Source organism: Camelus ferus, chromosome X (assembly GCF_009834535.1).
Source record: "Camelus ferus isolate YT-003-E chromosome X, BCGSAC_Cfer_1.0, whole genome shotgun sequence".
Classification (NCBI taxonomy): Eukaryota; Metazoa; Chordata; class Mammalia; order Artiodactyla; family Camelidae; genus Camelus; species Camelus ferus.
Genome location: NC_045732.1, coordinates 48,187,374 through 48,203,096, shown reverse-complemented (window position 1 = coordinate 48,203,096; position 15,723 = coordinate 48,187,374). Strand labels below are relative to the sequence as shown.

Here is a 15,723-nt window from a genome sequence, read left to right as displayed (position 1 = left end):
CCCTACACACCCCTGCTATAGAAATATTTTAAGATGTCTGTTTAAATATCCCCCTATTTCCCAGAGGAAGAAGCCTATTCTCTTTGGCCTGGTATTCAAAAGACCTCATGATCCAGCCCCTTCAGCTAAACTAGACTAGAAATGTTCTCCTTTTTGGTTTTGCTTATGCTGTTGATTCTAGTCAGACTGCCCTCCCCTGGCTCCCATCTTCACCAAGTAAAATCCTGTCCATCTGCTAAGACCCTCTCAGATGCCACTGAATAAGGACCCTAGTTGCCATTTACTAAGTACCAGTTATTAAGCACTTAATGCTTATGTGTTAAGTAATCTAAGCATTCTACATTCATTATCTGACACTGCATTACATATGGTTTCTTGTGTATTTGTTTCATCTCTACAAGAATGCAAATTCCCTGAGAGCAGAGATCAGATTGTAATTCATCTTGAGGACTGAATACTCAGCCATACTGTACACTTAGTTAATGTCAGACAAAGTTTGATTAATGATTGAAAGATTACAGAACTCTGAGCTAGTTGCTATGGGAAGATATAAAAGAAGCATAAGAGTTTACATTCTAGTTAAAGAACACATCGCAGGAGAAAAACAAATCCAGAATACTAAGTATTGTGGGGATACTAAATGGAGAGGTGAATAAAGCTAGATTTAACACAAAGTCATCCTGGAAGAATCAAGTTTACATAGTAAAGGGAATGTTCAAAAGCATCAGTATCAGGCAGACCTGGTTTTAAATTCCTGCTTTTCTGCTTGTAAATGTGTGACTTTGAACAGTTTTCTCTCTCTAAACTGCATCTGTAAAATGAGTGTATTACAACCTCCTTTATAGGACTGTTGCAAGGATGAAATGAGATAATACATCCATTGAATGAGATAATATATTGAGCATATCACAATACTCAATAAATGTTTAAAGAGGTTTTTTTTTTAAGCTAGATTTTAAAGACAGGAAGGATATTGGATTGTCTGAGGGATGTTAGTCAGTTGAAGTTGATGTGAGAGTTGGGGACTTAGGCATTGGCCGGCTTGCATCAGATCATAGGGGCCCCCAGGAACCTGGAAATACTGATGGTAATTCTGAACCCTCACGTGAAACCTAAAATATTTCCCTAGCCCTTGTATAGCTGCAGAAGCAAAAGGAGAGAGGAAAGAGGAGCTGTAGTTTCCAAACATCACTGAAAGTATCTGCTTACACCCTCATTCCACAAGAATTTTCAAGGAGTAATTTGACATCATTGCTTGATTGGAATATACCAAGAAATTTACAGAGTACCACCAGCCAACCTCTTGGGAGAGTGCTATCAGCTTTGCCAGAGTAAATTATTGCGATTGTTAACTCTTACATGGACATGGATAGTTAATGACGGAAACCAGTAGACTAAGCTGCGGCACGGAATTTACTGTTAACTTTTCAAACCGTTTGTGCCACTAATTAGCTCCCCCATCAAAAAAATAAAAGCCCATATGATGTGATTGGGTGGTGCTGGACTCTTAGTGGCCACATTATGTCTGTCTTTAAATATTTATATGGGTGTATTTGTAGATTGAGACAATTCATAAAGAGTTGAGGCTGTTTTTTTTCTTTTTTCTTTTTTCTTTTTTTAGCGCTAAAATTCGAATTCTCGGCTATTTTAGTAATTAGCTCAGGCTCTTCCGCCTCTCAAATCACTTGAAACTACATCTCCCAGCATGCTCTGAAGCTGGTCTGACCTCATTTCAAATGGCCCCGTAGGGCAACAAGGATGGTTAGTTCTGACCGTGCTTATTTGTGCCATAAAATATCGATCCTAATTGGCAGCTATTTGGGCTTTTATATCTGCCGACCTCCCAGTTTTGAACTGTGGTCACTAAATTAAGGGATTCTGGCCTGAGAAGGCCCATGCATTCCTTCAACTGGATGGGGAGCTGGGACAGTGACACTGGCGATCTTGAGAATAGGAAGGAATGTTGACCAGGGAGCACCACTGCGGCCGATCAGAGGAGCAGGAACCCGCGCCCGGGCTGAGTCCGAAAAAAGCCGGATCCGGACGGTGGCTTCGGAACGGCTGTAAGTGGAAGATGAAGGAGCCAGAGGAACCGGCAGACAGTGGGCCGTCACTACCCCCGGTTTACATTTACAGTCCCGAGTATGTTAGCATGTGCGACTCTCTGGCCAAAGTCCCCAAACGGGTAAGAGAGATTTGGATGAAAGACCGTGGGTTTGGGGGGTGGGGTGGGGGCCGGTGGGCGGGAGGGCATTAGGGTGCGGAGAGGTTATTGGGCTGGGGGAAATCTCCAGCAGAAATTTGGGCGGCTGTACCAGGTGATGGAGGAAGTAGTGTTCCCTTAGAGTTTCTGAGAGCGCAGCAGGGCGTCCAACGGACAGGTGGGGGTGGGGTGGAGGTGCGGGGGAGGGGATGGCGCGGAGGGGATGGTGACTTTACCGCCAGGGATCCCTGAAGTGGGGAAGAAGCTGCAGGAGAAAAGTGTTCCATCACCTCCATAAGGCCCGATAGCTTTCGCCTTAGCGATCTAGATACTTTGTATCTGTATTGTCTAAAGTGCTTTGTAACTGTTAAGAAAAAGAAAGGGAGGGGAGTTAGAAGTTACTTTCTTTCTTCAGGATAATGAAGTCGATGGGATTTATCTGAATTAAACATTTAAGAGACTCTTCTGCCTTTCTTTTTCTTTTTCTTTTTTCTTTTCTTTCTTTCTTTCTTTTTTTTTTTTTTTTTTTTTTTGACGGATGTTTTTAGGCCAGTATGGTACATTCCTTGATTGAAGCATATGCACTGCATAAGCAAATGAGGTAAGTTGTGCTTGAACAGAGTCCTGAACCTAGGTGTTCATAGCTTAACTTCCTGCTTCACAGTGGGGCTAATTAGGGAGAGAATGGTTTTTGGTTTTTTTGGTGTGTGTGTGATTCACAGTGTCCATAATCTGCCTGTAACCTAGTAAAATCTCTTGAATTAAGAAAACTTAAAAAAAAAAAAGTGCACGAAGCAGTTCAGATCCATCAGAAATAGGACTTTATTGTGCAGAGGAACAGTATCCTAGGGATAGGTGTTTTGTAGCGATTTGGGGGTGACTACATTTAGGTACTAAAATCTATCTGATAGAAAAACAGATGTTCAGCTGGTAGGTTTTCTGGTTTGGGTTTTTTTCCCCCCTAAACCTGATCTGAGTGTGTGAGTTCAACTTAAGACTTTTAGACACACCATCACCACCACTAAACTTTAACGAGTGAGTCTGGAAAGGAGTCAAGACCAAAGCAGAACTCCTGTAAGGTCAGAACTCAGCACAGAGCTAAGTGATTCTTTTTAAAAAAGAAATGAACTTGCTGTTTGTCATTGTAAGTGTGAACATTATAACCCTGACGCTTGTAGGATTATTTGCAACATTTTCTGGCCAAATAGGTGAGTGTCTGTGTTGACTAGTATGATATGTTTCTCTCCCAAAAGGTAGTATAATAGGCTTTCGAACTCTATCCTTATTATTAACAAAATCATTTACTGAGTACCATCTTTACGAATGTTTTTCAGCCATTTTTTTTAGCTGTTATGTTTGGTAAACATAGCAACTACATGCCTTCCACTAAAGTTACTTAACATTTCAAAAAATTACTTTAAAACAAATCAAAAATCAAGGCAAAGTAAAACTATCTCATTTCCTTGCTTTTAAGTAGGGAGGCCTTCAGTAAAGATTTGTTAAGTGAAAGAAGAATACTAGAAGAGGGAGCTCTTAGGGCTGGGAAACATGGTACAAGAAATGGTACAATTTTTGTTTTAATGGACCGAGTTGTCACCTCTGAAGGTGTAGACATGTCTTCTTGAAGAAGCAGCAAGGCTTCTTGGATCTCGGCTATCTGTATTTAATTTTTTTCTTAAATTTTTGAGGGAGGTAATTAGATTTATTTTATTTGATGGAAGTACTAGGGATTGAACCCAGGACCCTGTGCACACTAAGCATGCACTCTATCACTGAGCGATATCCTTCTCCCACCCCCGCCCCCTCCCTGGTATTTAATTTTTGAGGCTCAGCCACAGGATTCTTCTGGCCTGCTTGTTGATAATAGTAGCCTGTGTAGCCATTTTAATTCATGAGAAACTGATGGGCGTGTTCCTTTCAGCAAACATAAAAACCCACTACTGCCTCCCTGTGACCTGGGTCATTGCTCTTCCAACTTGAATGTGCACCTGAATCACCTTGTTAAAATCCAAATTCTTTTTTTAAATTTAAGTATAGTCAGTTTACAATGTTGTGTTAGTTTCTGGTGTACGGCATAGTGATTCAGATATAGATAGATAGATAGATAGATAGATAGATAGATAGATAGATAGATACATAGATAGATAGATAGATAGATAGATAGATAGATAGATAGATAGAGATTTTATATATATATTCCTTTTCATATTCTTTTTCTTTATAGGCTATTACAAGATATTGAATATAGTTCCCTGTGCTATACAGTAGGACATTGTTATTTATCTATTCTATGTATAGTAGCTAGTATCTGCACATCCTGAACTCCCAATTTATCCCTCTACCCCCACCCAGGTAACCATAAGTGTGTTTTCTATGTCTGTGAGTCTGTTTGTTTTGTAAATAAATTCATTTGTGTCATTTTTTTTAGATTCCACACGTAAGTGACATCATATGGTATTTGTCTTTCTCTTTCTGGCTTACTTCATTTAGAATGATGATCACCAGGTCCATCCATGTTGCTGCAAATGGCATTATTTTATTCTTTCTTATAGCTGAGTAATATTCCATCATATAAATATACCACATCTTCTTTATCTATTCATCTGTCAGTGGGCATTTAGGTTGTTTCCATGTCTTGGCTGTGATAAGTAGTCCTGCTGTGAACATTGGGGTGCAGGTATCGTTTTGAATTAGAGTTCCCTCCAGATATATGCCCAGGAATGGGATAGCTGTAAAATCCAAATTCTGGTTGAGTACATCTGAGTGGAGGCTGAAGTTCTGCCTTTCTGACATGCTCCCAAGTAATGCTGCTGCTAGACCACCTTTTGAGTGGCGAGGGCTGGAGAGTGGTAGTGGCAGTGGCAGAGTCAGGAAGAGGATGTGAGGACCAGGCAGCTAGAGGTCAGAGGTGGCATGTCCTCTTATTAGCTTAGCTCCCTGTATTCTCTCAGTCACTCCAATTTATCACATCTTGTGAGGAGTTAGTGGAGAGATTCTGAGTGAAGCCCAGTTGCAACCTGTTTCCTGCTCTCCTTCCTCTCAGAGGCAGATATGAGGGACCAACTTCAGAAACTTTTACATTTTTGGTTGCCTGTTTTTTTATCCTTTAATGTTAATAATAATGATAGTTGTCCACAGAACATTTTTATATATGTTATCATTTAGTCTTCACATAAGTCCTGTAAGATCTCCTCACTTCCACAGATCAGGAATCTGAACTACAGACCAGCCAACTTATCTGAGGTTTTAGAGCTGATGAGTTTAGAGTTAGGACAGGAGCCCAGTTCTCTGACTCCAAATTTAAAATTCATGACAATATAGCTGCCCATTTAAAGTAAAAATATAGTTGAAAGGATTGCATACCCAATTAGGAACTGATTCAAATGAAAATACCTCTTCCTACTGGTTTGTCATAAAAGTTGTAACTCACAGAGTAAAGTTTGTCCAATACCTGATTATTTAACTTAAATGTAATTACTTACTTTTTTTTTAACCTACTTATGAACTCAAGGGAAATATCTATCCTCTCACCCCTTTTTATTTTTCATTTCAAATTTTTAAAGTTTATTCTCTATTGATGTATAGTTGATTTACAACCTTTCAGGTGTATAACAAAGTGATGTCATTATACATGTATGTATATATATTCTTTTCCATACTCTTTTTCATTATAGGTTTTTACAAGATATTGAATATAGTTCCCTGTACTATATAGTAGGTCCTTACCACTTATCTCAAATTCCTAATATGTCCCCCCACCCCCACCCCTTTTTAATGGAGTGATGCAGATGTGAGGAGGTGAAGACTGTAGTGATGTGGAGGAACAGAACATGTCTGTTGCTTCAGCCCACTGGAACCTGAAGCTGTTGTATTTTCTGCTTAGACCACTGGCTTCTACTTCCTGCTTCCAGCTTCTGGCATACTCTGGATCTGACTCACTCACCTCTCTTTGTTCCCTGTTATTATTAGGATAGTTAAGCCCAAAGTGGCCTCCATGGAGGAGATGGCCACTTTCCATACGGACGCCTATCTGCAGCATCTCCAGAAGGTCAGCCAAGAAGGAGATGATGATCATCCAGACTCCATAGAATATGGATTAGGTAAAGTCATTGCTGGGCAATGATGAGAGATAGACAACCTCCATCTATAGAGTATAACTACTTAATCATTTTTTTAAAAATTTTCTACTTAAGTATAATTCGTTTACAATATCATGTTAGTTTTTGGTGTACAGCATGGTGATTCAGATATATATATATATATTCCTTTTCATATTCTTTGTCATTATAGGTTACTGCAAGATATTGAATATAGTTCCCTGTGCTATACAGTAGGACCTTGTTCTTTATCTATTTTATATATAGTAGTTAGTTTCTGCAGATCCCAAACTCCCAATTTGTCCTTCCACCCCCACCCCCTTTCCCCCTGGTAACCATAAGTTTGTTTTTTATGTCTTTTTAATTTTTTTTAATTGAGGTATAGTCAGTTTACAATGTTGTGTTAGTTTCTGGTACACAGCATAGTGATTCAGTTATACATTTATGTCTCTATCTATTCCTTTTCATATCCTTTTTCATTATAGGCTATTAATAGATATTAAATATAGTCCCCTGTACTAGACAGTAGGACCTTGCTGTTAATCTTTTATAACTTGTGTAATGGTCTTTAATACTCTTAAATTAAGAGCTACTGTGTTACCCACAATATTAATCTCTTAGTTTAACCACACTCCCTTAACAAGCAAACCATGTGAGTTGAGCAAAACTGAATGATGGATCAGTTGGAGGAAAACTTTTCAGTTGCTTAGGCCTCAGTAGCCGTGCCCAGATTGGATCTGGTGGTATGTACACTGATTTAACTGTCCTGTGACCTTATATTTTAACTTGAGTACAGTTTTATGTTCTGGCTAAGTTTTATACTTTTTCTGTCATTAAATAGCTACATTTTAAAAAACCCTAAGTGGCCAGTAAGATAGTCTAAGGAAACAGCATGATTTAGTGGAAGAACACTGGACTGGAAGTGTGGGGGGTGGGAATGGGGTATTAAGAGACCTGGGTACCAGGCCTGGCTCTGTATTATCATAGAGAAGACATATCACCTCTTAGTCCTCAGTTTCTCCATCTGTAACGTGTAACTAGTTAAATCTTGAAGGTTTAGCCTTTCTAGCTCTAACACTAAAATAATCCCTTCCCCATCATTGAAAATGTTTATCTCTCATTTGGAGCTGATGTTAGCACAGTAGCTTTTTGGTGGGATATGTTATAATACCTCAATTTATTCCTCCTTAATAGGGTCCTGGACCCACTTCTAATGTGTAGAGGAAGAAATTTCCCCCTGTACCACCAAACAGTGCTTGGGACACCAAGTGTCTTACAAGTCAACTTAGTTCTGATACTGTCTACCTGGAGATAGCCTCAGATTCCACGGGTAAAGTGCTCAGTCCCACAAGACAGCTCTCCATATCAGATGCCAACTGCAAGCTCAGACCGATAGGCTGAAAATTGAAGATTCCAACAATCCTTTCCAACTCTGGATGCCAGTCACAAGTCCAGCCTGTTACCTGTACTTTTGACCAACTCACTGTAAATCAGAAAATTCCTATGACTCCCTCCTTGGATTTGATTAATTTGCTAGAGCAGCTCACAGAACCCAGGAAATCCATATACTCACTAGATTGCCAATTAATCATCAAAGGATATAACTCCAGAACAGCCAGATGGAAGAGATGCATAAGGCCAGGTATGGGGAAAGGGCATGGAGCTTCCACGTCCTTTCCAGGTATGCCACTCTCCCCAAATCTCTACATTTTCACCAACCCAGAAGCTCTCCAAACCCTCTACTTTAGGGTTTTTGTGGCAGCTTCATTACATAGGCATGATTGATTAAGTCATTGGCCAGTTGGCAATTAAACTTGATGGCCTAAAACAAATAGACTGTCAGATATTTCTCCAGGAAAAATGGGTTTATTCGGTATGAGCACAGAATTGCAATTTGGGATCTGTGATCATGGCAAGCCATGTGCAAGTCCCCACATGGCAAGGTGAGGAAAACACTTTTATAGAGGGGGGAAAGGAAGTCGAGAGATCTCTAGTAAAAAAAAAAAAAAAAAAAAAAAAAAAAAAAAAAAAAAAAGAGTCCATGGATTTTCATTGACTGAGTCCTTGCCAGGAAAGAAGAGTCTGTCTTCATGTTGGACTTGCCTATCGGTTCAGGGCGTGAGAGCTCCCCCTTCTGCTCTCTTGGCCCTATTGAATTGAGGTTTCTATTTATTAACTTCTTACAGACTCAATCTCCAGTTCCTCTTCCTGTGCACAGGAGGTTAAGGGATAGTTCTAACCCTCATATGGCTGGTTCTACTGGCAACAAGCCCCCATCCTTAGGTGTGGTCCACAAGTCACCTCATTAATATAACCAAGACACCTTTATAACTCATCATTTAGGAATTCCAAGAATATTAGGAGCTCTGTGCTGGAAATTGGGAATAAGACCAAACATACAGTTGGCAAAGCATGGGTTAGGGGCACTGACCCTCTGTGCAGTTGAAACTCTTAGGATAATTTGTGATTGGCCCTCAGTATCTGCAGTTCCCCATCCACAGATTCAACCGACCACTGATGGTGTAGTGCTGTAGTATATTTACTATTGAAAAAAATCCACATATAAGTGGGCCTGTGCAGTTCAAACGTATGCTGTTCAGTGGTTAACTGTATGTTTCTTATTATAAATCATAATATCACACCCTTCTTTTTCCAATTTATCTTTTAACAAACTCTTCTGATGTTTACCTGAAGGTTATGACTGCCCAGCCACTGAAGGGATATTTGACTATGCAGCAGCTGTAGGAGGGGCTACAATCACAGCTGCCCAGTGCCTGATTGATGGAGTGTGCAAAGTAGCAATCAACTGGTCCGGAGGGTGGCATCATGCAAAGAAGTAAGAAAACGACCTTTCTGCTTTCTGCCTCTTTCCTTGAGTCAGTTTCTCATTTATGTAAACATGTATGTTTATTTTATTGGCATTTATTGAGATGTGTGCATGTGTGTATGTGTGTGTGTGGCACTTTATTAGACATTCTGAAGAGATACAAATAAAAGAGAAGAAGATGACATAATATAGTGGAAAGTGCACCATTGGAACTCAGGACACCTGGGCTCTATGCCTAGTTTTTCTACATTGGCTTACTGACTTGGACAGATTAACCTCTTAGTCTTAGTTTCTTCATCAGGAAAATGGACAAGGCAAAAGTTATCAACCTAGATACTTAGACAATCTCTAAATTCCTTTTAAGCTTTCTGGAAATTCCCCTGTCTTCAAGGAACTTACATTCTAGAAAGATTAACAAAACTAGGATAATTAGGGAGCAACATCAGTTTTGGTACCAACTGAATATATATATGAGCTGAAGAGATTTAGCAATAGGGAGAAATTAACCATGGAAGTCTTGGAAGAGGTGAATTTTAGAACTAGTTCTTGAAAGGAGTGGGACAGATTCTTGAGTAGGTGGTGAATTGATAAGAATAGATATAAATAAAAGGCTTAAGAATCAAAAGGAGGCTTCTATTGCCATCTCTAAGCAAAGTGGCAACCAAGGGTTAGGTGTTACTCTAAGGAGAAAGGGCTTGTAAAATATATGTTGGGTGCTACTTGGAGTTACAGGGAAAGTCCTTTTGGAGTTTCATGTTAACATTTCAAACAGCAGTACTCTGTGTCTGACAAGGACTGCTGGGCCTTGTTCAGCATTTTGTATCTTGTATAATATATCTGTAGTACTTAATACATGTTGGAGGAGATTTTAAAAACTGAATTTACCAATGTGCTGTTTCAGTGAAATATGCCAGTTGTTCATACTATCTGCCATGACCTTGATACTGCAGTGGTCTTGAGTCTAGAGATAGCAGCACCTTATTTTTCCAAATAAAACCTTGAGCACAATTTCAGTGTATGCAGGTTAAGATGATAACATGGAATTCTTTTCATCCAATCGACAGATTTCATGACCAAGGAAGTCTTTGAGTAAGTTTACTACTAGAATTTACTACTGAGGTGATGGACCAAAGAGAACCAGTGTTTATTAATGAGTATTATGTGGTCTTAAAAACACAGAGAAACAACCTGTCTTTTGTTAGTTTTTGCTCTATTAAAAAATTCTAAATCTATGCAGATACTAGCTACTATATGTAAAAGAGATAAAGAACAAGGTCCTACTGTCTAGCACAGGGAACTATATTCAATACCTTATAATAGCCTATAATGAAAATGAATATGAAAAGGAATATATATAAATATAACTGAATCACTATGCTGTACACCAGAAGTTAACACAACATTGTAAACTGACTATACTTCAGTTAAAAAAAATCAAAATGAAGACAGTGATCTCTAGGAGAAAAAAATGACCCTATTTCCTTCAAGCTACAGATAAAAGAGATAAAACCAAGATTTTCTGAACCAAGGACTTGTATGCCTTCTCATGCTTAGCAAATTGAGAAGAAAAGTAGTCTGGTTTTGTGGGGAGGGGTACAACTCAATGGTAGAGCATGTGCTTAGCATGCATGAGGTCCTGGGTTCAATCCCCAGTACCTTCCCCAAGAATAAATAAATAAAGTTAATTACCTCCCCCCTAAAAAAAGTAGTGTGGTTTTATGGGAAATGCCTGGTCCTATAAGTCAGATCTAGTTTCTGCATGTGGCACAGGAGGCTCTTATGCATTTGAATTCACTGCTTTAGGCCTGCTAGGGCCTGGTAAGCTTCCAGTGGACTACCCAGGTACCTGTCACTTCTAATCACTGTTTTGCTGCCAAAGGAAGTACACTCTATTCCTAGTCAATTATGGCTGCTTCTGGGCAGCATGTAGGTGTGGGCATACCCACATGCCCATCTGTCTTAACTGTTCCAGACAGCTTTCAGCTGATCCCACTTGGAAACAGACATGCCTGTGGTGAATATGAATTACCAAGTCTCTAGGGATTGTCCCAATTCAGATCCAAATTTCAGGGGTTCTTGGTGCCTCTAGGACCTCTCTGCAGATGGACACCAGGCATTCTAGCTAGCATTTATCTATTCTAACCGCAATATTTGTTTAAACTTCCCCATCCCCAAATGCATGTACAGATTCATCCATGCCATTTATTCATTCAACATGCACTGATTATGCACCTACATGGTGTCAAACATATGTGTATCATCACTAATAAGCAAAGATACAGAAATTGAAGCATGGTACATTTTCTCCCTCCTCATTTTGAGGAAAAAAAATCTTCATTTCAAAATATCCAGCTGCTGGCACACTCTTTTTGAAAACTTTGGTAATAAATCTTAAGAGTGGGGAAAACATTGGTGCCTATTGAACCAGTAATGTTATTCTTAGCAATCTCTTCTAAGGAAGTAAACCAATTCTGCCCTCAGGAAATTCAGCTCTTAGAGGTAAGACAGCAAATAATTGTATTTGAAAGCTAAAGAAGTGACTTTCAAAGAAAATTCTGCAAAGAAGAGTAATGAGAGACTAACGTTATTAGATATTAAACATATAAAGCTAGAGTAATGAAAACACTGGTACCACTGGTAGATTAAACAGATGATGTTACAGTACACTCCCAAAAGAGACTGTTACATATAAGAATTCAATATATTATAAAGGATGTGTTGCAAGTAAATGGAAAGTATTGTTCAGTAAATGATGTTGTGACAGCTTGTAGCATTTATACCCTCGTCTCCTGTAATAAACTAAAATAAGTGGTAGCTAGATTAAAGAGTTAAATTTAAAAAAGCAAATTTGGAAAAAAAACTAGAATGAATGAATATTTATCAGGCTTCTAAAGTGGACTAGTTTTCTAAGCTTAGGAAGGAATAGAAAAAACCTCACAAAGGAAAGGAACAACATATTAACTATATAAAATTTTAAAAGTAACTTAAAAGTTTTGTGACAATTTCAAAAATAAAATCTAAACACAGACTGAAAAGGCCTATTTGACATACATGTGACTAAATGTGACAGATTTACATTCTCTAAGGCATTCATACAATATGATGTATAAGAAGAAATATGGGCAAAGAACATGAATAGACAATTTACAAAGGAGTTTTAAGTACAACTGTAAAACATGGGACAGTGTTCATCACTACTAATCAAAGAAATGCAAATTAAAACAACTAGGTAGCCTTGTTTTAAGCTTATATTTAACAGAATTGGAAAAAAATGGTACTCGGTTTGCTAGTAATAGTGTGGTTTGGCTTAACCCCTTAAGAAAACAGTTTGGTAGCCAGCATGTATTAATGCCCTTTTATCTAGTAATCCTACTCCTAAGAATGTTTCCTAAGGAAACAATTCAAAATATGGGGAAAAAACCTATTTGCTTGAAGGTATTTATCAGTGTTATTTATAAAACAACAACAAAAAATTAGAAATAACTTGAATGTCTAGCAATAAGGAAATGGTGAATCCATTCCATGGAAAATTATGCAATTATTTTAAATGATGACTAGAAGACTACGCAGCATTTCATAAAAATACTTATGGATTAATAATAAAACAGGTTTTAAAATTGTATGCACACTGCAGTTACAACTTTGTAAAACACATGCATAATTCTTAAAAAATTAGTGGGAATGGTAGTAGGGGTTATGTTAGGGTAGCAGAATTAATGATTTTTTAAAAAGTGTTTCTTTAGTTTTCAAGATGTCTGTAATGAGGTTTTTTGGTTTTTTTTTTACTTTTGCAGCTGAATTTTTACCAAAATAAAGAGGCCAACAAAAAAAGTTACAGCAAATATTAACAAAGGTTTAAAATCTTTAACTATTCTAATTTATTTTTTAAAACACTAATGTTCAGACAAATGGGCAAAAGACATGAGCAGACAAGTCACTAAAGAGGAAACAAATGATAAACAAACATGAAAAAATATTTAGCATCACTAATAATTAGAGGAAGAGAAATTGAAACATTATATATACATGTATACAGTTTCCTCCCACAAAATTTGAACTGAAAGAAGAAAGATCTTAATTCCTAACAACTATTGCTCTTGGTAATCTATTCTAAGGAACTAATCCAGTCCAAAATATGAAAAAGCTGTTTATATGAAAATGGTAATTTCTCTCTTATAATATCCCAAAAAAAGGGAGGAAGGGAGACTTAAATATCTAGCAACAGCAGAACAGTTAGGTTGTATACTGCAACATATCCCTTTGATGCATCGTTAAGTAACTATTAAAAACAGTGGTGGTGGGGAGGGCATAGCTCAGTGATAGTGTGCATGCCTAGCATGCACGAGGTCCTGGGTTCAATCCCCAGTACCCATTAACAAAAAAACAAAACAAAACAAAAACACCTTTAGAAAAAAATGGTGGTTAAGATGACTGCATAAACAAGAAAAAATGCATATCATATAATGTTGGCTTTGCTTTTAAAGGGCAGGTAGCTACAACATCATACATTCACTCTGATTAGAGCCATGTAAAAATATATGCATATGAAAAACAATTTTAGAAGGAAATACAAGGAAATGATGCCAGTAACTTTGTGAGGATGATGATATTTGAGATGTACATACTGTATATATATGTGTATACACACATACATGCACCTTTTTTCTGTTTCATGTATTGTCCTGTATTTTCTCTAATGTGATTATATTACTTTTATCAGTAAAACTTTTTATAGTAAAAACTGCTTGGAATAAGGTGGGAAGCATTTACAACACAGGCATAATATGGTCGGTGTGTGCAGGAGTTACGCACAAGGTAGGGGGCTGTATAGAAGGAAGGAGTTTGCCTTCCCACTGATGGGGCTGGAGAATTCCAAGCAGAGGGAATGATAAAAGCATGGCAGCAGCAAAGTATGGGGCATTTGGAGAACTACAAGAAGTTAAATGGGGCCAAAATGGGAGAGAAAATAAAGCAAAAACAGATTATAAAGATTTTGTAAGCCATGTCGGCTTTTTTTTCTGGGGCCAGTAGGGATTTACCAAAGAATTTTAGAGAGGGTAGCAATGTGCTGATTGGATCTGAGGGAACTGAGACTAGGGGCCAAGGAGAAGGCTATTGCCTTATTTAACAAACTATTAAACTCCTGCTGTATGCCAGATGATGAGGAAACAAAGAGGTATACAGGAGGTTCTTATTCAAGGGCAGTTGGTACCAGGCAAAAAGCTGCTTAGTGAATCCACTTAAAGGGAGGACTAAAATTTTAGAGTAAATAGGGGAGAGGGCAAGATTTGATTAATTAGTACGCTAACTTGAATGACTAAAATCTATTAAAATATGTTTATTTTGTCTCTTTTAATAAAATTGAGTGCAAAGTAATTCTTACAACAAACAAAGAATGTGTCAGAGATTGATTTTGTTTGGGGCCTAGTTTTTCTAACAAAATGGCATGATATTTCAGGATGGTACATTTCACTTCTGTGAGACTTTTGCAGCTTGATCATTGAGAGGGTTGACTTTGCCAAAATATTCAAGGGCTTCATCAGTTTTCCTGAGAGCTTCTCCTTAGTCATTTGGTATTCAAATCATTCTCTTTGGAACCACTTTTAAAATCATCCTTATTTCTTTTTCTCCTCTTCAGTTGTAAACTGGTCTATCAGATCCTTGTCAGTTTTGTGTGTTGACCTCATGATAGCCTGTGTCTTTTTATAAGATTTGTAATTTCACTTTGTGATAGATTTGTGTGGAATTGCTTGTTGATATATCTGACAATCCGTGAGAGACAAAATGATTGAACAGCTGCATGGAGACAGGTGCTAGTGTTTAAAGGAGTAGGTTGTTTGAATGGGAACTGATATAAGCAAATGCTTTCCTCTCATGACAGCTTTTGTATCCCTAGGAAACCTCAAAACTTTGGTACTGCTAGGACTAATAAATTCTCTGCAATGAGAACTCTTTGTATCAGCAACAGGCTAGTGCAGTGTTTTTCAATTCATTAATGGAACATTATATCCAAATGCAAGCAGCATTTTTTTCCTATCAAGGTGGATCTCATGAAGCTTGTTCTAGTGTATGTTGGATGTATTTGTGTGTACTGGGTCATAATGCAAAATATCAAGCCACTGTAGAGTGGAATGACTGTGGAATTTGAAGTCAGACCTAGGTGCAAATCCAGACCGCACCACTTACTAGTTGTGTCTGTAACCTTGGGGTTATTCCAGGAACAGCGTGTGCAGAGGCACAGAGGTGTGAAAGCTGAGGGCACTTCCAAGTCTATAATTAAAGCTGAAACCAAGGGCTTCTATAGGCAAGTGGCTGGAGGTCAGGTGGGAGAGGAATGAAGGGTCCTTGTAGGCCAAGCTGAATAGCTTGGACTTGATCCTTCAGGTCAGTCATTCTTCATCTATTTTGGTCATGGACCCTCTGAAAATCTGATGAAAGCTCTATAACACTGTCCCTAGAGAAAGGTACATACACAAATTTTTCCTTGTAATTTCAGAAAGTACAAGGATCTCCTAAAGCACATGTGTGGATCCCTGGTTAAGAACCTTGGTTCTAAACAGTAAGGATCATTGAAGGAATTTTTAGCTAAGAGGTGG

General features: G+C 38.2%; 1 protein-coding gene across 3 annotated transcripts in view; it reads left to right on the top strand.

Annotated features, from left to right (window-relative positions):
* Nucleotides 1-1,332: 1,332 nt before the first annotated feature.
* HDAC8 (histone deacetylase 8) overlaps nucleotides 1,333-15,723 on the top strand; it is a 178,548-nt gene continuing 164,157 nt past the window's right edge. Inside the window, exons 1-4 of one of the 3 annotated variants that reach the window (XM_032474365.1) lie at nucleotides 1,333-2,185; nucleotides 2,752-2,804; nucleotides 6,173-6,303; nucleotides 8,995-9,136. In XM_032474365.1, the coding sequence (XP_032330256.1) occupies nucleotides 1,961-2,185; nucleotides 2,752-2,804; nucleotides 6,173-6,303; nucleotides 8,995-9,136 (551 nt within the window). In that variant the 5' untranslated portion in view covers nucleotides 1,333-1,960. The remainder of the gene's footprint in view (nucleotides 2,186-2,751; nucleotides 2,805-6,172; nucleotides 6,304-8,994; nucleotides 9,137-15,723) is intronic. The other 2 variants (XM_032474366.1, XM_032474364.1) reach the window with 2 other exon arrangements.